The 27,517-nt window shown below is 32.9% G+C and overlaps 1 protein-coding gene across 1 annotated transcript in view; it reads right to left on the bottom strand.

The window, feature by feature from the left end:
• LOC129220684 (lysophosphatidylserine lipase ABHD12-like) overlaps nucleotides 1-27,517 on the bottom strand; it is a 61,312-nt gene that overhangs the window by 22,878 nt on the left and 10,917 nt on the right. The window contains exon 2 of the mRNA XM_054855114.1: nucleotides 8,882-9,144. Coding sequence (XP_054711089.1) covers nucleotides 8,882-9,144 — 263 coding nt within the window. The remainder of the gene's footprint in view (nucleotides 1-8,881; nucleotides 9,145-27,517) is intronic.

Genomic DNA, 27,517 nt, shown 5'->3' with positions numbered 1-27,517 from the left:
GAGACGATAGAGGTTTTTATTGGTCTGGTCTCGTGTGTGTCATAGGTCATAGACAAAACTACCTTTGCTAACCAGAGTATCCATTGCAATCACATTGATTCTTCAGCCAGTATTTACTGCGTATTCTTTTGGAAACGTATAGTCTGTTTAAAGTAGTACATTCTAAGTGAAAGTTGTTGCATAATGAAATGAACAAGACCGATAACAAGCTTTTTTCAACTCAAAGAAAAAAATTAAAATGTCGAAAAGGATTGCTCTAAAAAGATAAAGTTAACGTCGTCTGAAGAAAACGAAGCACAGTCTGGAAAGCAGCGTTAGTCCCATCGAACCCTTTTGAAGGTCATTTTATTTTAATTCAAAAGAAAAACTGCATAGCATTACATGAATAAAATGTTTAAAAACGAGATGAATCTAGATTATTTCTATTAGCTTGGTTCGGATTAAAAAGTAGAAAATAAAAGACTTCTGTTTATAATACCCGAAAATTGCTGTTGCTCTCTCAAATAGATATTTATGTAAATTCTAAAGCAGCTAATAAAATTAAAAATAAATATCTTTATATATATATATCTTTATAAATATAATATCTTTATAGTCTGATCACCGATGCTATTGAAAGTCAAACATTCGGTTTACAGGCGGAAATGGAAGTATCAATTAGCTTTCAGGGATGCCAGCTTTTGTAGATGTGTGTTAGCCTCTAAATTAAGCAGTCACACTGAAATGAACGGAACACGCTCATCAGATATTTGATTTCCCCCTGATTTGGATAGACTGGTTTTGACAAGACGTTGCTAGAAAATTTCACTTTAAATTAAATGGAGGGAAAAGAAAAAAAAAGTTGAATTTTCCATAACATTAAAAAAATAAAAAAATCTTTGCTTTTGTTCTGTTTGACACAAGTATCGGAATTGGGGCACCTCATTCCAAAGTATGTAAGATTCACCTCCCTCTTATTTTTTTTAATACTAAAAATGTACACACACAGACACACATACACACACACACACACACACATATATATATATATATATAAGAAGGACCCCCCCCCCCCCGAAAGTCGGGTCTAGCTACGCTTTTGCTCTGGAGCTGCGAATCGGACGGTATTTGAGATGATACACTAAATACTGAGTTGAGTTGATGAAAGCCTTTGAATATGGAACTAAAACGCTTATAACTCGTTTTTTATTTTATTAGAAATTTCGAACAGGTGCCATCTTCAGCAGAAAAATCAGAGTTTTCCGTGGACATATAATGTTAATATATGTGCAAGTATTTTTTCACCCCCACAATAGAGAATTTATATGAAAATTGCCCCTATGGGGGGGGGGGTTCCCCCCATAATGGGACAAAAAGTACCTTATGTGTTATTCTGATGTATAAGCTATATTATTGTAAAGTTTCATTAAAATCCATTCAGTAGTTTTTGCGTGAAAGAATGACAAACGTATTCAAAAACTTTCACATGCATAAGAGTATTAAAATAAGATTATGCGGCTCAAGTCAGGTACAGAATTTCTGATCATTATCCAACTTTCTGTCATAAGTTTTAGTGTTGAAACATGCATATTTTTCTAGGAAATTTTGTTTGAAATGACTTGAGCCGCACTTTTCCTCGTTTGTAGAGTCATTTTCTTAGAAAAATTGAAAACTACAGGAATACTTAAATATTGTCCTTTCTGACACAGAAAAGTTATTTTGTCCTTTTGAGTGCATTATGAAAAGTGCTTAGTATTTTTTTTTTCCCCAGTTCTGTTCTTTTATTGTTTTTAGTGTAAATGTATTTCAGAAATAAAATAATGTTACCATCACGAAATTTCCCCTCTTTTTCTCATATAAATGCTTTTTACTTAAAAGAGGAAAAACTATATACGTATCTAAAACTTAAAAGCATTTGGCACTAAAAAATAATCCTTGTATCTCTCTAGGATTTGTTTGTGTGCCAATTAAATTAGAACCGTTTAAATATTAAAGATTTGCGAAACTAATTCATATTTCACAACATACATCACATCACACCCGAGGGTCCCCTGTTCCTATCGCTGTAGTGACTTGCCCAGATTAGGGACCCATCAAAACATACAAGCTACTCGTGATAAAGATCCTAATATGTGTGCCCCGTTTTCAGGGTTAATAACTTAGCCCCGTTTTCGATTATTGGCATAGATGAGAATAAAAATCCAATGAAAGCAATGATAGTGGATAAATTTCATGCTTGTTCTAGAGAAGCTTTGATTTATATTTTTTTATTATGATTACTATTAGTATTACTGTTGTAAGGCAACAAAATTTGTAACAATGGGTTTTATATGTAATCATTCAGTGGAGTTTTGATGTTTTCTGTCCTAACTGAAATAATAATTTCATTCTAAAATTGATTTTTTTCAGCTTTAAGTTGTACCTTAAGATTAAGGAAATCAATTAGTGAAATCTCGAAGGCTCTATTTGGTCTAGTTGCTGAGATATAAGCAAAAGCAGGGCTCAGATTTTTCCGTGACAATCAGGCCAAGTAAAATTTGCAAAATTGAACTTGCGTGAAATAGTGCTCTAATTATAAATAGAAATATCATATCTCCAAGTATATTATAGTCACAGGTAAAAAAAAATAATAATTTTAAAAGTGTATTTTAGGTTACATTTAAAAAAATGTAAATCACGAAATAAATAAAAGAGAAAAAATATATGAATCAGACTATAATGTAAAACATAAGAATAAAGAAATGTTTATTAAAACTATGTACGTTAAATATATATTAACAAAAATTTTATTATCTTAAAACGTCGGCTTTTTAAATAAAAACTGAAGTAAGTTGTCGAAACTGACATTTTTTGACCACAAAACAAACATCAGTCATGACATCTACTCAAAAGAAAAATGTGCGTTCCTTCAAACATTTTTTTTCCAGCTACAGCACTGTATACATACATGGTATTACCAATAGACCATGTATATCGAAAAAAGTACCAATCAATAAATTGGTAGCTCAGTCAGAGTACCGGATAACTTAGTTTAAAGAAAAAGACTCACCTTAATATTAGGCTGCTTCAAAATTATTCCACAGTACCAATGAGAACAGAGAAAGAGAGAGAAAAAAAAGCAACACTTTTCGTTAAATGGGGGAAAATATTAGACAGTAATAATCCTCATTAAAATTCTCTGGATATTGAATATAAACTAAGTGACTTGTAAGTCGAAAGTTAAAAACAAAACCAAATCGCTATAGATGGCAGTTGATAGTAGGGATGCTATAGAAGAAAAAAATGATAGCCAAAAAAGTGATAAAAGTTATTTTTAGAAATAATTTTGGTGACAAAAAGCTTGAGAAGAATTTTTGCAGGGGCGTGGGACTTTGAATGGAAGGTCCAAATATTTTGTTGATTGTCCAAACAAGGTACCCAAAACATTACTAATGGATACATTGGAAAATTGCAAACGAGCTGCAACAGTTAAAGAAAAATGATGAATAAAGTAGAAAATAAAAAGGTTCAAAATGAATATACGAAATGTACTGCACTAAGAAAAAGGAAATTTGAGATAGGTTAAATGTTAAAAATTTGAAGATGAATGTTATTAAAAAAAAAAAGATTTTATCAGGTGTGCATCAATACAATGTTCCAATCTGCTCACCGTTCAAAAGAACGGTCGTTCATTTTTTAGGGGAACGAACGGATCCGTTCATTTTAAGGATTCGTTTTTTTTTTGACCCGTTCGTTAACGAACGACACGTCCCTAACATCCAGACAGAGACATTTTCAACTTTATTATTAGTCAAGATTAGACTAGTTAATTAATGTTGAACTACTGTGTGCAAGATGTAACCTGTATGCAAATATTATAGGCAAGCGTGGCTCCACAGAGGAGAGACACCTCATGACCCCCTAACAGAGACCAATTGTTTAAAACTCTGTTTTGGGGAAATATTAAGAAAAAACCACACCAGATCCCCCCCCCCCACCCCCATTTGTGCCCATTTCCGATAATGTCCTCTGCAAAACCAGAGGCTGGTTCCGTCCTTGAATGTAGAGCCTGAATTTAAGTATATTGCAAGGTATTGCAACGTGCATGCAAGTATATGAAGTTCCTGGTAAAAATACAAATTTACCTTATGCAAGATGATGACCTGTACACACGAACTACAACTAAGTCAACAACAGAAATTTTAAGCAAAAATCAAAATTTTTAACGCTCTTCCATTCTTTACTATTGTTGGTCATGCTATCACATTTTTGAATTTTATTCTGTTAAAGCCATTCATTAGTTTCAGTCTGTTTGGAATTACGATTTTTGAGAATCTTACCACAACTGGCAGGATTCTGCTCCCTTCGTCAATGATTTGTCGAATACCTCTCCTTCCCGAAAGCTTGGAAAAATTTCGCAAATGAATACTTTTTCAGTGATATTTTTCAATAAATGTTGCTGTCTGTGCGTCTTTTCCGTCTATTGACTGACGTACATTTTCTGCGAGAAAATCTTTCTCTTTTGAAGCAAGTTATACTCTTTCATCCTGTTTTATTTGATCAATTGTCCATGTTTGGGTTCCTGTGAATCTTTCCTTTTGTGCTCCAATCAAGAGGCTCGTTCTAGTAATCTTAAAACTACTTAACTGTTTTTAGCACTTTTATTTCTTTTGTCTCATTCTGCTACTCATAATTCAGTACGAAATTTCGACTATGTTTACAAATGCATATATTTATCCCACTTTCAGGTAAACTTGAAAAAATGAGAAGAGTGCATGAAAGAAGGTTTAAAGTCATCGTGCAAATATCGCACAAATAAAAAAAGAAACTCGAAAACACATAAAATAACTTTTTAAAGGAAAGTGTTTGTGAGTGCTTATAACATTATGAACCAAACTTGTATGAAATTCTGGAGGAGTTCATGAGAATACAATTTACCTTTACTAAAATAACATTGACGCAGTGTGTAAGATATTTTTTCCTCTTGGTCGATTCAGATGACACAGCATTTTCGTCATTGAGTTCTCAGGAAAAATAAATGAATAAAAATGCAAGAACTGATTGGAAAAAAAATGGCAGTTTTTTTCCCTCAAAAATTAAGGGACTCTTTTAGTTCCACACGATGCACGAACCTTGCGATAAAGTATTCAATAATAATAATGACACGTTTCAGCTAGCGGCGTTTGATGTTTTGAAGTAATATACGAATAAACTCTTGTTGAAAAAATTCCATCTGTTAACTATGTTCATCCCGTCAATCGACGTACTTTACTCATTTATCAATTTACTAATTTATCATCACCACTTAATCGTCCACCAGACCTTTTAATGAAAAAATGTATAAATGTGAATGCACATTTAATTGTAGGAAATCATTTAATAAATCCTAATTTAGTTCCGACTTCCTTTCTTTTTGTTAGATTATGCTTTTAAAGTAATATAAAATACCATTTCATAAAAAAAAGACTGCTTTCATCTGAAAATACATTTAACGAAATTGATTATTGTTCTCACCGATAAATGTTTGAAGTAATTGCTGAACCGTTTCTTAGGGAAAGTGGTATTTGTGCAATGTAATCATGAACAGTCAAACTTAACTTCCGAACGCAATTAACTATTTTAAAATGCTCATTACTTTCTCGCTCTTATTTCCTTACACTTTGACCTATCGTTTTCTAATTTTTCTTCATAATCGATAGTTCTATTTTCCGATTGGTATTAATACTTTTCTGAATAAAGCTGTTTGCATCAAATATTCATTTTGTTAATGTTTTTTTTTTTTTCATTATGTTCAACGTCTAGTGAAATTTCTCATCAATAAAAAGCTAATTAAAAAGAGAAATTAGTTAAAAAGTGAAATAAAAACATTATTTGTTTTAAAGATTGAAAGCACTATTTTACGCGGAATAAATTTTTTTTTCTGTCTTCTTCTTCTACTTTATTATTTTTCTTCGGAAATGTCACTGTATATACAGTAAAACTCTTCTAGGTCACCCGTATCAAGCGAGTATAATTCAAAACAGTTGCAATTTCTTCTAGGAGATTTCCAGGATTTTTTCCTGGAAGGGGCAAGAATTTTTTAAAGAGTTCTGATACGTGAAGTGAGAGGCAAAATCAAGGAAATTTTAACAGCCCCCCCCCCTAGATTGATGTAACTTTTTTTTTAATTTCATATTAGTATTATTACAGTTTTCATTTAAATTATAATGCCGCCTTGATAAACTTTCAGAGAAGAACAGATTGGTTTTATTTCATGCTCTCTGTTCTCTCTCTCTACCTATATAATTACAAATTCAGTTTATGCTTAGAGACAAACAGCAACCTAATTATGCTCAAATTAAGACAAACATTGAATAAAGGAAATTGCCACGAATATTGTTAAGAAAACGAGCTGAACTATTGAATCACATTAAAATTGCAGGTAATGGGGAAATGACATTAAATTGGAGTAAAACGAAGTCATGTGATGCACACCTCAGCTCGTTTTTTGTACTGCCAGCAGAAGATAATCAAGGATTTTAGTTGCATTAATGAAGGGTTGCGTTTAATTTATTCAGGTTTTAAAGATTTACAATTAACAAAATTTAAGAACCTTTTTTTTTTCGACGGGAAATTTTGCAGTATGTTTTATCTTCTATTATTTAAGCCCAATTGTTGAACACGCGTCACTTGACATAACTTTTATTCTTGAGGTAGACCGTGCAAAGCCGGGCAACGCAGCTAGTAGATAAATAAATCAAGTAGTTTGCCGCCCTTAAAATTAAAGTGAGGTTTTAGTTAAATTCCAAAATGGGTTTTAAATATCTGAGCACTGGCAAACAATTTAAACTATCTTTTTTAAGATTAAAGTAGCGCATCTTGTTGCACTGAAACATGAGTTAATATTTTCCAAAGACTTTTAAATCAATAATTTTCCGCCCTTAAATTAAACTGTATTTATAGCTGAATTCTGAACTAGATTTTGCATATTCAAACACTGGTACAAACTCTAAATTATTATTTTTTTAATATTAAAGCTGTGTATCTTATAGCACTAAAACAGATATTAAAACTATATATATATATATATATATATATATATATATATATATATATATATATATATATATATATATATATATATATATATATTCAATTTCGAAATTTGTCGCCCTATGCGGCCGCCTTAGTCGCCTACCCCCAGAGCCTGGTCTGATCAGTTGTCATCTTTATTTATATCAGCTTCTTTACCCTGTTATTTTTTTTTTTCATCTACAAATCAACGATTTGAATAATTTCCTCTATTCGTACTCTTAACATTCTTCACTGTTCGATGGTATTTTATTAGTAATTGTAACTGAAAAATAGTGCAAAGAATCCAAAGTTTCCAATTTTAAAAGTGGTCCATTTGAAAAAAAAAATGTCACGTTTAAAAATTTTTTGAAGACACTTTTTCGTGTTTCTGTTTTTAATTTAGCATGTTTCCTTTACTTAAAATCATTCAGCCCTTTTCGCTCGTCACTCATTGTCATCTGCTTCCAAGACTTAGACTTAATATTAACAGAAAACATTTTTTAAATATTAATAATGTAAAAAAGAAAATAAACGTCAATCACTCAAGATACTAATACTGAATTAACTTTAGTATAGCACTAAAATCCTAAGTTAAACTCCAATCTTGTTGCGACTTCTGGTCAAACGCAACGACACTTTCTGAAACTGAAATCCCCTTTTCTCATTTACTGTACTGTTTTACGCAAATCTATTACTATGATTTTAAAAACGCTAGATTTTCATAGGCTGTGTGAAAGTAAGCATTAGTAAGTTACAGGAAAAAAATGTCTCTGTGGAAAATGAAAGAATGCTAATATTTTACTTTTAAGAATAAAAAAATGATTTTAAAAATGTGTGATGAAAGCAAAATTTGCCGCCACTGAAAATTTTTCCGCCCTAGGCAGCTGCCTACTCTGCCTATCGGGAAATTGGGCTCTGCCGCCCCCTAAAATATGCCACCATCGGTGGTAGCACAGTGCCTACACCAGAAGCCAGTTGATCAACGAGGAAGCAATCAATATTTAGTAGATTTTTATTTAATTTTACTGTGTGACGAATTTATTTAAGTGGCTAGTATTAAGTGGTTCAGTCTCACCAAAAGTGCTTACTTATCTCCCTTTGTAACACCTAAAAACGCTTGTGTAAAGAGTCGCTCGCTGCTCGCCGCACCGTTTTATCGACTTCTTTTGTAAAGTATTCTGCTGTTTTTGAAAATAAAAGACTATAAGTCAATTTCAATTGTCAGCAAAATAGACGAGAAACCACCTACACAATTTTTATCGCATCTGTTAAGAGAAATTTTCTTCACATTTTACTTTTGCATTACTTTCTTTTTTCTTTTTTGTTCTTTTTTCTTTTCTTTTCAGGTTTGAATTTTCAATATTTAATACTTGGAGTACTTTCAAGAATTTCTTAGAATAAGCCTTTCTTTCGTGCTGATAGCACCACCCGAATTTGCTGCCCTTGGCAAGAATCCCGGCTTGTCCCCCCCCCCCCCCCCCCCCCCCCCCCACCCCCCCCCCATCCTCCATAGATACGGCTCTGGATCCTTTTTGTAAACCTGTACTCATTTTCAGTCAAAAATAAGAAACAAAACTCAATCGCCCCTCCCTGTATCCGTCCTTCCAACCCTCTTCATAGAAAGTTTCTTGTCATGCTTCAGTAGAGTGTGGTTGTGATAAGTTGATCCTTTAGTTTCACAATGTTTACTTTTATCAGGATAATAGGGAAGGGTAATTGGTGCTGAGTTGAGTTGTTGTCGTCGAAGTTCTTCAAAAGTATTCCAACACAAATCCGCGCCCCTTTTTCTCAGAACTGTCCGAAAAGTGGTCAACATTGTCAAGGTAATAGTTCAACTTATCAGAGCCACATCATACAACTTTTGTTTTACCTGTAATCAAAAGTAATGACATGGGCGTCGAGAGGTTTGCTGTTCAGGACTCGATACATGCTACGTCGGTATGCGGCTGACCGGGATTCGGCACTACCATGAAGGTACAACACGATTGGCCGGTCATCCTCACTGAAGGATGAGCTTCTTGATTGGCTGCTACTGGGAAGTATGTGCCATACTCCCAAGAGCACACCCGGTGCTGTTTCTACGAAAAAATGCCTTGTGTTGTTCAGGCCGTAGGACTCAGGGGAGGACAGATTCTGAAAAATGAATAAATAATTAGAAAAATAGGTGTGCGGTTGTGAATTTTTAAGTTTAATTTGAAAGCAATAGTTAGTAAGATTTGTATAGCATAGATTTTGTTTGAAATGCAATTGAATAGCAAAATTCGAAAAGGGCGTATCTCGAGATTTTTTCAAAAATAGTCAAGAACCTGAAAAGTATTATCTATTCAATATTAAGAACATCAATGGAAATTTCGTTCTTAAAATGTTTTTAATGAGTTTTTGAAAAGCTTATTTTTATGGGAGTACTCCTGTACATCTGTTTCAGTATTTATCTGTTCCCACGCCTTAATTATTTTTCAATGTTAAAGAGAAAAAGCTAAGGTTGAATATAGGGCATACCAGTCATTTGGAACTCTTTTGTTAGCTTTCATTTTGTAAGAAGACCCTTCAAGAACACGCAAAAATTAAGTCTACGCTGTTGTCTTTGCGTGTGTTAATGTCTATTTTGCTTAATTTGTTATTCTAGAATGGTACACATTTCTTCGGAGACTTCATGCATATAATTTATTAAAATTATATTTTTGAAAATACTATGCCAAAAAGAGTCGTTTTATGACACTATAAAACTACTAATGAAACTATAATATAATCTCTTACTCTCTCTAATAGATCTTCAAAAATACTATTTTGCCTTTTTATAACGTACACTGTTTTAGTAAGTGGAACAAGAAAAAAAAAATTACTGATTGCAACCGGTCAAATGCTTAATAAAAAAGATTTTTTTTTTTTTTTGTGTGTCTCCAGCAAAATTTTAATTGTCAAATATGAGCTCTTCTCGAAATTTGCAATGCAAAACGTCTTTTTGGTAGGGTAGGGACTTAATTCTCTAGACGCCTGACGATACAACCGCAGTAATAATTAAGTAACCAAAACTCGTTCTTCGAAATTTAAAACCTGACAACTCTTCCACCCACAAGTGCAGCTGCTTCACAGCATTAACTTTGTCGAAAATGATAACATTAACATTTTATTTGATATTTTGTGTAAAAATGCAAATGTTTTGACAAATAAAAACATTAGCTAATCAGTACACTTTCAAAACCGTGTTAAATGAAGGATAAACGTAACAAAATGGTTTTCTACACCATTTTTCTTTTTTTTTTCCGAAAAAAACTAACGTCATATCATAAAAGTTCTTCTATTTCTTTTGAAAAATAAATACCTACACATCAATAAAAATTTTTGAATAATATTAACCGAATACTAAAGTTGTGTTTTGTGATATAATTAATTTCTGAAAACATTAAGTTCGCATGTAAATCAGACTACCATTTATATTATAACCACACAGAGCAAAGTTCGAACACACATCAAATTTGTTGTCTTAGGTAGAAGTTAAAACTTACAATCTTCCAAATACACCTAAAATGTGGAAAAAAAAATCAAGAATCTGAAAAGTATTATCTATTCAATATTAAGAACAACAATGGCAATTTCGTTCTTAAAATGTTTTTCAATGAGTTTTTAAAAAGCTTATTTTTATGGGAGTACTCATGTACATCTGTTTCAGTATTTATCTTTTCCCACGCCTTAATTATTTTTCAATGTTAAAGAGAAAAAGCTAAGGTTGAATATAGGGCACACCAGTCATTTGGAACTCTTTTGTTAGCTTTCATTTTGTAAGAAGACCCTTCAAGAACACGCAAAAATTAAGTCTACGCTGTTGTCTTTGCGTGTGTTAATGTTGATTTTGCTTAAATTGTTATTCTAGAATGGTACACATTTCTTCGGAGACTTCATGCATATAATTTATAAAAATTATATTTTTGAAAATGCTATGCCAAAAAGAATCGTTTTATGATACGTGGAATCCTGATTTTACGTTGTCCGTTTCATAAGTGTACCGCTTCCAACGTCATATTCTGCTAGTCCCCGAAGAAAAAAAAGAACTATACTGATAATGTTAAAATATTCTCGATTTTACGTTACCCTTTTTCAGAAATTCCGCTTAATACGTTTTTCTACAAACAGATTAAAACATTTTTTTATCTTTATAAGACTCATACAACATTTTTTTTTTAAATATAAGATTTCTATTTTTTCGAGATAAATTTGTTTTATAGGTGTTTGAAGCAGCTCTGCCATTTTTTTAGTTCTGCCTAATTGAGGCGAGGGGGATTTCCTTTGATCGTCCTATCCTCCTTCATGACAGTTGCCATCTAGAGCTGCTGACACTCTTCTTGAAAAAGTTTCCGGACTTTGGTGACGCATGTATTGTCTCTTTACATCACGAATTCTCTCAATATCAGATGCTGTCCGCTTTCGATGGTAATGAAGACAAAGAAGAAATATTTGAGGGTCTCCCACAGCTGATCAAGTGATTCTAAGCATAAAAACTCCAAAACTATTTTTATTTGTGAATTCCAACTAGGAGTAGATTCGCAAAAAGTTGTTAGTACAGATCGGGCAATAAATGAAGTTGTATTTAAAACTGAAAAACATAACAAGATTACATTTTTTCCACTGCTTAATTGAATAAGAGTCAAATTTTAAACGATGTATGCTTAAATTTTTAACACGTCCCCAATTTTACGTTTTCCCACTAGGAACTTTTTTTTTAATCGCTGGTCCGACAGAAAACGTAAATTCATGGTTCTACTGTGTTCTATTTCCAATTCACGTCCTACGTGACAAAAATTCAATCAAAGGAAAAAAGAATTGATGCAAAACTGAAATTGAAGAATAAAAAAAGTGATATCCAGGGGATATGTGCCTTTTTGTCCTTTTATCCACCCAACCACATAGATACTTTCCCCAATTCATTTTGTATGTATTTATACAAAAAAAAAAAGAAAAAAAAATTCTAACTGACAGCTTTTGTAAGCAATGGTGTTTAGTTTGTTTCTTAGAAAATTAAAAATGTTTATGACAGTGAAATTATTAAAAAAGACCATCTGTTGAGAATGGAAAACAGATCATAGCTGAATAATTATACGTAGATTTTAATCTACGTGCTTAGTTTTTTATTTTTTTAATCAACGAATTACCCAAAGAACATGTGTACGACTACTTATTTCAATAAATTTGAGTCATTTCCTAAACTGCTCCGCATAATGGTGTAAATTATCCACTAGTAACATTTATTAACTAGATACTGAACGGTTATATATCATAAGTTTGAGCACCGAGGATCTTTAGCTGTAAGTGGCAATCTCAGCTTCAATGAGATGACATCTGCCTCCAACTTGGTTATTCACTGTACCAGACTAAAGAGTTTTAATAAGAACGAAACTGCAGTCTCTGGATGAGACAACCGGGCTGTCTGGTATATTGCTACTAGTTTTTTTTAACTGTATCTTGTGTTTTTATTCTCTTTGCTTCAGGGCTAGTAATCTTCCCATGTAGTATGTAGACACTTCATGCCTTGTTCTAATAAAGAATTTTCAGTTTATTGGTACAGTGTTTTGACTGTTAACGTGACAATATTATGTCCCTAAGATGAATATGTCATGCCATATTTCAAACTGAAACACCATACTTTTAGTGAGGGATTAACAGATTCATTAAATTCATTTATTACAAAGACTAAGTGGTGAAATATTAATTCCCAAAGATCAATTTAGGCAAGTTATGAAAAATGAAATCAACCCTTGACTTAGATATTTTTTATGCTAAATTCTCCAAAGCTTCTGATAAGCAGATACGATTCAAATGTTATCCGAAGTTAACGTTATCAAATTATGTTAAGGAACTAGGTCCTAACAAAACTTTGATTATGATAAAATCTTATCTGGTTCGAAGAATTCTGTAGATAAGATAACCCATTTGCTATAAATTTTTCAAGGTGTGTGATATTTTTGCCTGGAAGAAAAAAAAAACAAAGAAAATAATCTTAAACACAAACAGAAAAAATTTGTTTATCAGAAAGTAGAAGCTGAAACTTGTTATCGTACGGAAAAAAAATTAAACAGCTTATCTGATAAGAAGCTGAAAGAAAAGATATCTGCTTGTGCACTGCTGCAATGTACTATTTGTACAAATGATGTAAAATCATCAGCAGTCATCTTGTTAAAATTTAAACATTTTAAGAAGTTATTTGAAGTTATATTTTAGAACTTTGTGTTAATTTTTTGAAATTTCTTTTTGAAGTTAATAAGTATTATTTGAAATAAGTGTTATTTTTAATCAATCCATTTTTAAAATGCTACATTAAAACCTTTTCATTGATGTAGACTGGGGTTCTACGGCAAAAGTGGACGTCAAAAGGTTTTCGTTTATCAAAAAGACGGAAACGCTGCTTTAGGGCATTCACTCTGTGCAGAAGCTTTTATTAGTTCATTTAATTAGTTAATCATTATATTAGTCATTATTATTAGTTCATTTAATTTATTAAATAACTAGTTCATTTTACTAAACTGTTTTGGGACAATGGGGTCGTTTCCAAAAAATTTTAAAAGTATTTTGTTTCTGAAAGAGAATGCTTAAAAACATAGGAACTGACCATTTTTTAAATAATTTGTTTAAGTTTAATATATTTAAAAAATTATTTAAATCGCCGCGCTTTCAATGTTTATGCTTCTGTCTGATGACATCACAAATGATGAAATGCCATTCTTTGTTGCCATTCACAGCGCAAAATATTTAAGGGGGTCCGGGACACAAAAATCGTCAAATTTTGCAATTTTTTTTTATAATTTGAAAAATTGCTCCGTTTCTTTTTGCTTAAGAAGAATTTTGATTCTTGTTTCTACCTTAAATAGAACGAAAGATATAGTTATTTTTGTTGCATGCATATAACTAATGTGTACTTAACTTTAAAACTTTAAACACGTTTTTCTCCATGATGCAATTTTTCCCGATTTCTTGCATTCAAACTCTTATAAGTCAGGAACCGATAGAGATAAAATAATGAAACTTGGAGCATATCTTTTTCAAGCAGTTTACTTTAATTTTTATTCGGCGAATTTGAAAAAAACGTTTACTGCAAAAATTATGATTTTTTTTAAAAAAAGTATCTTCGAATTTTTCGAAATTTTTCTTCAAATATTTTTATTTTTTATTGAATCAATATTTTTAAAATCGCCGAATAAAAATTAAAGCTTAGATATTTGTGCATACTTTTTTGAAAAAAAATTGAAAATTGACCATTAATATTTTGAGTTATAGCAATTTAAAGCAACCCCATTTTTTTGAAAAAAACTAATTAAATTTAAATAAAAAAATTTTTTTTTCATATTTATGTTATGATTTTGCTTATTAAATAAATGATGAATCAGTGCAAAAAATTTCAAAACTCTAAAGTACATAAAAAATTATTCAAAATGTGTCCCGGACCCCCTTAATGCGCATACTTTACTCACGTGTATTGGCAACGATATGGTTGATAGCAAGCGTAGAGCGCAATTTTAATTCGCTTCTTGATTATCATAACGTGGAATCGCGGTAGAACGATGCGGCAGTGCATCATTTGTGACGTCATCAAGCCCACGCCTTATTTCAAAAATCGTACATTTAAAAAAATTAATTTAAAAATAACTGTTTAGAAAATGAAAGTATTTTCTGGGTCGATGATTTTTTTTTTGCTTATTCTATCAATTTCAGTGACAAAAAGTACTACTTTTGACTGAAGGAAACAACCCCATTGACAAACTGCGCAGAACATTCCAGAAATAAATTATTCTTGTTATTGTTTTTAATGAGGGCTCAGTTCTTTTTATGAATCGGAACTCGTAATAATATGTTTTTGAAAGGCTGGTTCAACATACTCTATGAGCAAGAAGTCCCAATGCAACACTTATCTTCGTGTTTCATTTTTTAGTTATTTACCTCATACGCTACAAGTTTTTTTTCGCTAAACATGAAGACATAAAATGTTGTCCAAATCAACAAGCTCTTGCAAAAAAAAAAAAAAAAAAAAAAAAATCCCTTAAAAAATAAATACATAAAAATAATTAAGTAGTATAGGGTAACATCTCCAGTAATTGGCATGGCACCAGTAATTGGCACTTCCAACAAAAATGTCCTAAAAAAAGACTCGTATCCAATTTTTTTAAAAAAAGAAGGCTATACACCAACTGAATGTACATTAATTTTAAAGATTATAACTTTAATTCATGTTACTAAATGACAGCAGTTCGTAGGGAAGAGAAACAATTGTGGCTTGTGTCAAATCAGCCATTTTTGTTGCAAAAGCTCCTTCTCTGGCTTAAGGGAAGCATGCGCATGAATCCATTAAAATATGACTTAAAATATATTTTAAATTTTCGTTGTCAAAAGTTTTGTTTAGTTGAAAGGTGTTACTTTAATTGTATAGAAGTATATTTTCGTCCCTATTTGAAATTTTAAAATAATGATGGGTGCCATTTACTGGTGCTTCAATTTTGCTAGTCCCCAGTAATTGGCATGTGTGTCAAGTACTGGGGAAATAGCGTCATTTACGCGATAAAGCTGAGTGAAGTGTCATTATCTTCAGTTTTTGCGTAGATTACGAATATGATAAAGCGGAAATTGAAATCGATAGCTTTTGTACAGTAATTGTCAAAAAAAGCATCAAAATCATCAATTTTTGAAGTTACGGCTTTTTGTCAATTGGAGTGACTTTCACCAGAAAAAAATCCAAATGAAAGTTAGTCAGTAATTAATTTTATGCTGGGGGCTCCGTCCTCTGCTCGATTCGCTCGCTAACCCCCATTCGCCACCCACGGTATCTCAATGCCGCCTGCAGCGGGTGGTTTTTCAAGAGAAAGAAAACCGACTTGTTGCATTTGATAAATAAAAAGAGGAAAACTTATGCAAAAAAGTATGCTATATGAGATTTTAACTATACTTGGGGCAAACCTAACTTGGTAGCATTCGTAAAATCAAAACTGTAAACCGAAGGATGAAACAGCATTAATTTCAATATCTTTTCCATGGAACATTCCAAATTTATGTTTTTATTTCTCTAAAATACTTTTCCAACGTGAAGAAGAGTGATTTAGCATTAATTTATATAAAACTAGTGGTACCCCCCACGGCTTTGCCCGTATTAGAAAAATTAAAAGGTCTTTTGGTTCGCCTGTGTGGCGAATTTTCTCTCCAATTGGCTTGTACCCATGTTACGGTTCCACGTTATGATAATTTCGTAATTTACTCGTCCATCTTATGATAATTTTGTTCTTAAAATTGGAATATGAAAAGAACTACATCGAATTTTCGAAAAATCGCTTCGAGGTGCACATCCCCATGCTACAAACTAATTTTGTGCCAAATTTCATGGAAATCGGTCGAACGGTCTGGGCGCTATGCGCGTCACAGAGATACTGACAAACAGACAGAAATCCGGACAAAGAGAGATCCGGACAGAGGGAGATCCAGACAGAGAAACTTCCAGGTTTATTATTAGTAAAGATAAAGAAGAAGAAAGATAAACACATTCTTCCTCATTTAATCAAATTTATATGAAAAATGGGCTTAAAATTGGAATAGAAAAAGAGCTAAATCGAATTTTCGAAAAATCGCTTCGAGGTGCACACCCTCAGGCTACAAATTAACTTTGTGCCAAATTTCATGAAAATTCGCCAAACGGTCTATGTGCGTCACAGTGATCCTGACAGATAGAGATCCGGACAGAGAGAGATCCTGACAGAGAAACTTCCAGGTTTACTATTAGTAAAGATAAAGAAGAAGAAAGATAAACACATTCTTCCCCATATTATCAAATTTATATGAAAAATGGGCTTGAAATTGGAATAGAAAAAGAACAAAATCGAATTTTTGAAAAATCGCTTCGAGGTGCACTCCCTCATGCTACAAACTAACTTTGTGCCAAATTTCATGAAAATCGGCCGAATGGTCTAGGCGCTATGCGCGTCACAGTGATCCTGACAGACAGAGATCCGGACAGAGAGAGATCCTGACAGACAGAGATCCTGACAGACAGAGATCCTGACAGACAGAGATCCAGACAGAGAGACTTTCTGCTTTATTATTAGTAAAGATTACCTACTTTACATTAACATTACTCATGTTTCTTATGATGATAAAATTTGTATGTAATTTAAAAGTAAAAAATAAAGCGATTTTCCAGTTCTATTAACATGTGCCAATTACTGAATCACAAGGTGTCATACACTGGGGTATCAGGTGCCAATTACTGGTGATTTTGGTAACTTTTTATATGCATATTTTTATAAAAGTATGGATTCAAATATTTTTGATTTTAGTGAACCAAATAGATGCACAGATGTGCACTCTTTGAGACAAAAATATTTGCAAGAGAGTATTTTTTTTCTAAGTACTGAAAACAGAGGTAAGTTTAAGGACAAACTCTTAAATTTCCAATTACTGGGGTCTTTACCCTATTTTAATACAACGATATACTTTTCAAAATCTTAGATACAGTTTCAAAGGTAACTGCTAACCTTTCAGCAATGTCAACTTGAATGTTATTGGGATTTTTTAAAAGAAACGTATATATGTCCACGTTTTACCATGGAAATCTCTTTTTGAATAGCTTTTTTTTCCTTTCAACTTGCAAATAAATAAAATATGAAAGTTTTTCATTTTAAAACACTAAAATCGAAATACATACTTAAAATAGTCATTTTTCGTTTTTATAGTGGCTTATTTACAACTTGTAAAGATCCGAACGATAAAAAAAGAATATAATCTATATAAATAAAACAGTGTGTGTGTGTGATGTATGTTTCCTATACAAAACCACAGTTTTCATCGGATCGGGACCAAATTTGGCAGGTAGGTACTTGGGCACCCGAATGAACGCAGGGCGGGTGGGGGGGGGGGGGGGTTCAAACGCCGAAAAAGAACCAAACCGTTCGAATTTTAATTTTTGGACCCGAAAATGGCATTAAATGGCTCTTTCTACCTGAAATAATTATCCGATTTCTTTGATTCAGATCTCATTCGAAAGGCCGCGAAAAACACTCAAAGATTTCATTCATTTCCTTCGAATTTCAATTTAAAAAATGCTGTAAAATCACCGGGAAAAAATTTAAAAGCACTGCTAAGCCTAATAGAACAGAAATCTTAAATCGGAAGATTATCGTTTGCGCAATCTCATTTTAAATTAGCGTTTATAAGGTTGCCACTTTTTTACTTCCTTTTACAAAAAAGGAAGCATTGTATTCGCGAAAGAAATTTCACTCAAAAATTGACCTTAATTTCCATTTTACTCACCTCCCAAATGAATGTTGAGTTTTTTTTTTTTCAACCCGACCACACGTGGATAAGTGCCTAAGAACGTATAAACACTCGAAATATCCATTTTGACATTCCCCGAGTTAATTACAACGACTTTTCTCGTGACGTCCGTATGTACGTATGTATGTGCGTATGTGCGTATGTATGTCGCATAACTCAAGAACGGTATGTCCTAGAAAGTTGAATTTTGGTACGTAGACTCCTAGTGGGGTTTAGTTGTGCACCTCCACTTTTAGTTGCATTCGGGTGTTTCTAAAGGGGTCTTTTGCCCCTTTTTGGGGAGAAATCATTGTTAACTTCGGTGTAAACTAAAGTGGTGTTTCAATTTGGCGGACACTTGGCGATATATCGGCAGTCTTTTGGTCGCCAAGTTTTGTCGCCAACTTGGCGACAAATTTGGTGATTTTTTTTTTATTTTAAAATTTGGTTTCAATTTGGCCACTGTTGGTGATATTTACAGAGTAAACTATTGAATCACATTAAAATTGCTAATAATGGGGAAATGAAATTAAATTGGAGTAAAAGGAAGTCATGTGATGCACACATCAACTCGTTTTTTCTCGGCTGTGACTAAATAAAATTTTGTTTTTGTTTTGAGGTAAAAATTTCTCCTTTTGATTAGGAGATTTATCTTCTTTCTTTTTTAAAAAAGATTTTAGTTGTATTTACGGAGGGTTGAGTTTTATTTTTTCGGGAACTTTTGATTTGCCATTTTCTTTCTTTGAGAATGATCATTTTGACGAGAAATTTTTTGCATTTTTTTTCTTTTATTGAAGCCTGATTGTTGAACATGCGTCACTTGAAAAACTTTCATTTTTGAGGTGAACCGTGCAAAGCCGGGCAATGCAGCTAGTGTTGTAATAAAAATAGTTCCGTTGCTTTGGTGAGAGTTAAAATTTTAAACAAAGAGTCATTTAATACTAATTAAAGTGTTAATTTAAATACTGAAAAAAATTAGTTGAAATCCTAAAAATTTCGCCAAGCCTATCATTTCAAATATTTCCAGGCGAGAGGGGTGTATACTCACTACAAATTTATCGGGAAGCAACAAAAATCACGCCATTACAATGTAAAACCAAATGTTTCAAGGGGGAAGGCAATGGGCCGCCCCTTGATCCCCTTAATGACTGGCCTGAATTTGGCCAAAACTATGTACCGTCCCTCAAAACTATGTTTTAATCTCCAAGTAAGCAATCAATTACTTTTTTTTTCAATCGGATTGGTGATTCTTGTAATATAACTCATGGAGGCACAGATACAACAGAAAAGTCCCCTGAAATTCGACTATTATTCGATATTATTGACTCTCAAAAAAAGAACTTTGTGAATTTAAAAAAAAAAAAATATGAATTTTCTCAAGAGAAAATTTCCGGGAGATATATAAGATAACAAATTAATTGCCCCTCCTCTGCAAAATCCTGTATCCGCACCTGAACTTTTCTTCGAAGTAGGTATGGGCAGTGTTGTTCTTTTTAATGATCCGTTCACCAGAGAATCATTCCTTTCTTTTACCTGTGCATTAAACTCGTTCATTTGAACGACTTCGTTCATTTAAAAAACTTCTTTTAATCTTCAGAATGTTCATTAAAAATTTCCAAACAAAAAATATTAAAAAATTTTAAATTAATTAAATTATAAAATAATTAAATTATAAATATTTTAAAACCCCGGAAAGTAGTGAACTCAAACAGTCAAACTTAATTTTTTTTAATTACTGGCGTAAACAAGATAGCGACAAAAGAGCAAATGAAGTCGAATGCTTTATAATAATGTAGCAAAGACAAATAAAATTATGTTTGCTCTTGTAGAATAACTTAAAGACCAATATGAGCAAAAATGAACGAAAGAACAAGTTGAAACAAATGTCTGCAATGTTCAAAACCGTTCACCGTTTAAACGAATGGCCGTTCATTTTTTTAAGAGCTCGTATTGTACTACCGTTAGTTTTAAGGAGTCATTCATTTTGACCCATTCTTCATGAACGACGCATCCCTACTTCGAAGCAAAACTAATGTATCGACACTTGATTGTGTTGCCTTTCTTTTCTCATTATTGCCTTTATAAATTCAATAAGTTTTTCGTGCTCACAATGAAAAACAAATGAAAAAATGGGGTCGTTTCCAAAATTTTAAAAGTATTTTTTTTTCTGAAAGAGCATGCTTAAAAACATAAAATATGACCATTTTTTAAATAATTTCTTCAAGTTTAATATTTTTAAAAAATTACTTAAATTGGTGCTCTTTCATCGTTAAACGCTTCTACCGATGACATCACAAATGATGAAATGCCATTCAGTGTTGCCATTCACGGTCCAAAATATTTAATTCGCATCTTCACTCACGTGTATTGGCAACGATATGGCTGATAGCAAGAGTAGAGCGCCATTGTAATTCGTTTACTGATTATCATAATGTGGAAATGCGGTAGAAAGATGAGAAAATGCGCCATATTGCATCATTTGTTACGTCATAAAGACCACGCCTTGTTTGAAGAATCGGACATTTAAAAAAATTAATTAAAAAATAACTGTTGGGAAAATGAAAGTATTTTCTGAGCATGTTTTTTTTTTTTTTTTTGCTTATTCTATCAATTTCAGTGACAAAAAGTACTACTTTTGACTGAAGGAAACAACCCCATTGTGAATTATGTTTTTCGTAAAATGTTTTCTCCGTCACTAAAAATGCAGAAGGAAACCTATTAATGGTTTTCGATGGAAGTTAACGAAGCATTACATCAAACAGCGTTTGTTTTTCATATAGAGCAAAATATATTTTCTAAATAAATATGGCAAGGAAAAATATTATCGGGTATTTAAATGATAGTAAATGACGGGGTTAGAAAAGCTTCTTGAAATGTTTTAAAGGCAATGTGTCTAACTATTTGAATGGTAATAGCGAAGAGTGGTAACCATTAAGGGAATTAATGGACGCAAAGTGTTTGAAGATAAAAATAAAGTAAAACATTTTAACTCCCAACTATAACCCATTACTGAATAAATTACTATTTATAACTCGAAAAATGCTACGTCTAGACGCTAAACAAAGCAAAATGACTGATAACAGCTGAGTGTTTTTTTTTCCTTTCAAATTAAGACTAACTCAGCGAATTTAATTTTCCCCAAAAGGATACAGTTCGCCTCTTATTTATACAATGTAACTTTTTAAGCAAATGCACTTAGAAAATTTCTCTAATTACTCCATGTGGGAAAATTATCAGTTATTTTAATCTACAGTTATGTTTGTGTTACAGTACCTTGTTCATCACCGTCGTTAGCTCATATTTCATTTTTTAAACTTATTTAACTTTAAAATTTTAAAGTAAAAACTTACCATGTAAAATAATTAAAAAATAATGATTTCAGTTTCTAAAGTAAATGAAGTTCTTTTCCGGTTTATCTTAAAAGTCTAAAAAAGAGAAAACAAATGTCTGTCTTATCACGAGAATTGGATACTGTTGAACCAAATTTTCGTGTTTTTTTCCCCCTCATCTTCCTCGGTTATTGGAAAAATTAAAAATTCATGAAGATACTTTATCAGCCATGAACCATTCTTGCTCTCTTGATCTGTTTCTTTAAAAATATGATTAAATATCCATTCTACTTTTCTGGATGAAAATTTTATTCAGATTGTGTTTAAAGCTGGCTAGACATTTTACTAGTATATTTCGTATTATTTAAAATATGCTGAAACTACACTCATTTTTGTGAAAATTGCAACACCAAGAAGGAATTATGTCAATGAATCAAAATTCTCAGAAAATGTATATTAGGATAAGATAGGCAAATGATTAGAGTTACAGAACCGTCGCGCATGAGTGGACCGAGAAACGCCCTTTGAACTGCGGCGTAGACCCTGTATATAAAGGCTTGTAAAGATTTTCCAAAATCATTGTATGATTATCTGCCGATGGTAGATGTTTCTCTAGTACTCAATATGACTTGCCCAAAACGCAGAGCGTCATACGAGTGAGTAACGGAGTTCAAATGGGGCCGCATGATCGGCATGCATGAGGTGAACTTACGTAGAGAAATGAATGCCTGTACTTAGCGTAATGCCTCAACTCAAATGCATATTTGTAAAAGATGGACAGAGGACGATAAAATTAGCCGAAGAGCTCGTCCCAGTCCTCGCAACTGAACGACGCACAGTGGTTCAAAACGACAAAAAAGCGGAAAAATTCAATAACTTTTAATATTCTCAAAAAATGCTTTGGAAAATTGTTAAAATTGTTGCATGGTAATATTTATCTTCATGCTTGCTGATCGTATTCACTGCGAAACCCCGATATTACGTCTTTCGAATCTACGTTTTCCCCACATTTTACGTTTTTTATCATCAGATCCCAGTTTTTCCGTACACTAATAATATTAATTTAACCCGGATGAAAAGTTTGCTATGTATGAATTTCCCGCATTTTACGTTTTCCCTCCCCAGTTAAAAAAAATGAGAAAAAATGTTTTAAGATTAAGAAAAGTGTTTCCCTCTATGCATTTTTAAACATAATCCACTCTGTTGAAAGTTAATCCATGGAAACAGAAACGCTTCTGCTCCATCCGTAGCTGACCTTATGGACTGAAGATGAACAAGAAGAAAAGGAAACAAAACTTGTCTCTTCTTTCAATACTGCATTTAAGAGCTTAATAATAGTGAAAGACTATTTTCTTTATCATAAAGACCAGGAGGAAACTTTGCAAAGTGTTCCAATTCTGGAAGATGCCGTATTTACTTTGGATTCAATGATTCATTATTACTGACTATTTTCAACCTAAACGTCCGGATTCGTTACTTAATGTGTTAGAATGATCTAAACCGGTGTGTACAAAAATGTTCTTTTCGTAAAATATCGCATGTTTACATTTTATAAGTGTCATCGTAGCAACCAATATTACTATTTTTGTTTCCTTATCTGATTTTTGCTTTTTATACATTTCTCGTATCTTACGTTTTCCATTATTTTATGTTTTTGGATTTGAATTGACGTTTTCCCACATTTTATGCATTATATGTTTGATTCAGGACTCTGAGAAACGTGAAATCGGGGTTTCTCTGTAGTTAAAATTCATTTCTGTTTTTAGTGAAAAATATAAATTAAATCAGTCGTATGCCATACGCAAGGTTTATTTATTGCAATTGATACATTCGAACAATATTTTCTGGCCATGTTGACAAACTGAGAACAGCTTTATACTAGAATGATTTCGAAAAAAAATCAGAAACTTCAAATGTTTAATGATTTTCTAACTTCATTGTTTTATGAACAGAATGGTTATTTAACTTTTATGTAGAATTCTATATGGTCTTAAAAATTTCTTTCTCATATGTATCTTCTTTAAAGCCAAATGGTTCCGAAAATTGTTATTTTCAGGTAACTACTGCATTGCATGTAGAATAATGCGCCGCATTAAGCCATAACAACGTAAATCTGTTTTAAAAAAAAACCCTCTGTATTTATTGATGAATGTTTCAAAAGCCCCAACTTTCGGAAACAAACGTTCGTGAGTAAACAAACGTTTTTAGGCTCTCCTGCAGAGTAGTGAAACTGTGACATACGTTAGTCTGGAGCATGTCAAATTTGATGACCAATTTCTGTGATAAAAAAGCAATTTACCCCCGTCATACCGTTACGAGTTATTTTCTAACTTACTAAATTGGTATTCGTATAAATAGCGAAGGTCAAACAAAAACATCTGCCGCGACTGCAGTCACAGGTGGTCGCAGCTAAAATGTTGTTGTTTATTTACAGGAAGGATTAAACTATTGATATATGTAAATTTTAGCCCACCGGAAGCCGCCGATAAAAGTATATTCCACAATACTTTTCATTATATTTTTAAGAAAATAATGTTTTTTTATTTTAAATAATTTTCAATGTTGATGATTTTTTAATTTTTAACTACGATGTAATATGCATCCTACAAGTGTGAAAAACCAATCAGAAATGAATTTTATTAAATTTTAGTCTTCCATATTGAACGAATAAATTGAAACTGAATCATAGGTCGTACGCCCGAAAAAAGTAAAAACGTAATTGTTCAACAATCTCGGCTTTTTTTTTTGTAAAAACGATTTTTTTTTCAAAAAACTCTTGTGGAGTAAGTTACTACAACTCAAGAACTAAGTAATTATGGCATGAAATATTTTTTATCTTAAAACTTAAAAATGGCTATTTTTCCGCCCTTGAACCACTGTGCGACGCCACGAGATAATCGACACCCCACCCGCCTAGCTGTGATGGATCTTGTAGTGTCCTTCACTAGCGCAACGTTGGAGTACGGCTACAGGTACAGGTGTCACACTTGCTGCATTCACGGATCGTCGACGTCTGCTGCGCCAGAGCCTGCATGCAAGGATTCACCTATACAGGATTCATTTCACCCTCAACCATCGTTACTTTCAGCTTCAATGAGCCCACCAACACGCCCAATGGCGTGCAGACTAGCAACAGGTCGTCTTCTTGGACGAGTCTAGATTTAACCTCCACTATAACGATGGAAATGTAAACGTAAGCCGCAGGGGTACCATTGACTGCTCAACACCGGGTTAGACACCTGGCATGGTGTCAGTGTCGTCGTATCTGAACCATCAAGTGATATCGGATCTTGTTCACTGATGAATCTCGTTTCTGTTTGTGGGGAAATGACGGTCGTCGACGAACCAGCCCACTTTGCCGAGCGTCACACCTGTCCTTTCCCAGATATCATGGTTTTGGGTGGAATAATGTAATGGCGCGCCTGTTACACAATGACGGCAATTTAACAGCGGACCTCTATGTCACAAAAGTTCTGGAGTTTGTTTTTCGGCATATGTATTAAGCTGAGTCCAACACGGTATTGTAGAAAGACAATGCCAGTGCCTTATGTCGCCCAACGATCTCGTAATACAGATTTGAATCTAATTGAGTACCTTTGGGATCTTATTGGACGTGACAGGAACCAAGGACTTCACTTCACTTCACTCTCCGGGGGCCCACTGTACCTATCACTAAGTGATTTAACCAGTTTAGGACCCCCGGAGCTTTATTTTAAACATTCAACATATACATTTCAAAATACAACATATAACAATGCACACACATACAAACAAACAAGATCACAGACAATTACAGTACACATTGACAAACAGACATGCAGCAGTAGATGAAATTATCAATGAACTCACTGATAGCATGCCTCGCCGGATTGAGGGCTGTATATTGTATAACTGCCCGAGGTGGGCACATTTGACACTGAACAAATTGGTTAATTTTTAATCATTTTTGTCGGTTTTTTAATCACTTGCATATCTATCTCGCCACTATGACTCTTGCAAATTTTAATGATGCTACGCATATTCTTTGTTGTTGTTGCAATTTCCCTCCTAAGAAGCGTAAATGAGTGGAGTTACTTTTTTTCCAAATCAAAGTGTTTTACCAAAAAAAAAAAAAACAATCTTTGTCTATTAAATAACTAGAACATCGTCCTTCAAGGTATGACGGGTAAAAATTGCTTCTACATTTGAACGAAGCCATTGTCTGTTTGGTGATATGTTGATAGTAGAAATTTTTACTCAACTCCAAAGGATTAACCGTAAACTCCAGTAGATAGTGTGAATTGTTGTCCACTTTTTCGTCCCTCCATTCTCCTAAAATTAGTATTACAAGTAAAACAGTTAAGTTACCGGATCCAGTTCAGCCTTGTCAAAATGAAACATTTCCCTGCATGTTAAAAATTGGCAAAAATGATATCAAATTATAAATGACTTGTAGAATTTTTGGTTCTTCAACAATGCAATAATGCAGTCCCGCATGTTATGGCTTGAGTTTCGTTGTTGGGACGTCAGCGTTACACGATCAGTGCTTTTGGCTATTATATATATGAGGATAAGTGTCACGTAACAAAAGGTTCCAACATTGAGCACTTAAAATGAAATATTTTGCACAATGTCCTCACACATAGCATATATCCGCGATGGAATTTTGTTGAAAAAGAAACTTTGTATATATCTCTTTAAATTCATGAATCACTTATTGTAACATGTGAATAGTTTCGAAAGTATGGTTTTTTTAAATCAGATGCAACATTTGTGCTTACTCTGTATAGTTTTCGTACTTGAGCACAAAGAAGTGTGAAAAAGTCTCGATTTGTTCAATGTATATAATGGGAACCAAAGCTATGTAAGACTTCGCTATAAATATCTTCACTGCTATATCAACTAAAACCTCCTAAGAAATATATTATTCCCCACCTAATTGGAATATCTCAAGGTGAAATAGCTTCATCATTAATCCTTATAATGTTCAGGACATAAAGTGAGTGAATAAAGGTTCTGAAAAGGCGGGGTTTGGAAGAAGGACGGAAATAAAAACAAGTGGGCTGCAGATCCAGTGCTACAGAAGTTCCCACATTATGGGGTGTTAACGTCAAAAGCTTAATAAGACATTAAAAGTGTTTATTTCCTGAAGACGAGGAGATAATGAATCTGAGACGTGATCCATTATAGAAGATTTACAGGCTAACAAAATGTAGAAACACTTTGTTCGTTGCTTTTGTTTCGAATCGTTTTTTTGAGAAAAAAATCACGTACAGTCGGTCTCGTTTATCCGAATATGAACGTGGAAGACAGAAATCGTATTTATACATAGTATGTAAAGAGTAGTCTGAAAGTGGTCGTGCCTCAACTTTTTTTCAACATTATACCATTCATAGTTGGATGGTTGTTATACAAGGTGTTCTTTTTTAACCTGAAAGACCTTTATTTCCGCAACCGTTTGTCCTAAATGTATACCTCCAATTGCAAAAATGTTCAAAATCAGATGCAGAGTTAAGATGTTGTAAGTTTGAAGCAAAAATAAAAATGAGTCAAAAAATACAAAATTTAACTTTTTATACGGGCTCTAGGTCTTCTAACTAATATTTAGAGAAATAATCTCCATTGAAAACTATTACTGACGCAGAAAACTTGACATTTGTGCGACCAAAACTCAAGGAGATATTTTAGTTTAAATTTTTAAGGAACCATACAGAAGAGGGGATTGGAACTTATCGCCCTTTCAGAAAAATGACAGGTCGTCAAAGTAAGAAAAACGAAGTATTTATATTTTTCATTGCTATTCAAAAATAATTGCAAACGTTATGCCGTGATATGCAAAAACATTAAACAAAACCTCGAATAATTTGAAAACCCACACTCTATATACACATATAATTTCAAACACTTGTTAACCGCTA

This window comes from Uloborus diversus, chromosome 4 (assembly GCF_026930045.1).
Source record: "Uloborus diversus isolate 005 chromosome 4, Udiv.v.3.1, whole genome shotgun sequence".
In the NCBI taxonomy this organism is placed as follows: Eukaryota; Metazoa; Arthropoda; class Arachnida; order Araneae; family Uloboridae; genus Uloborus; species Uloborus diversus.
The sequence above is the reverse complement of the archived record's forward strand: the minus strand, read 5'-3'. Positions and strand labels throughout refer to the sequence as shown.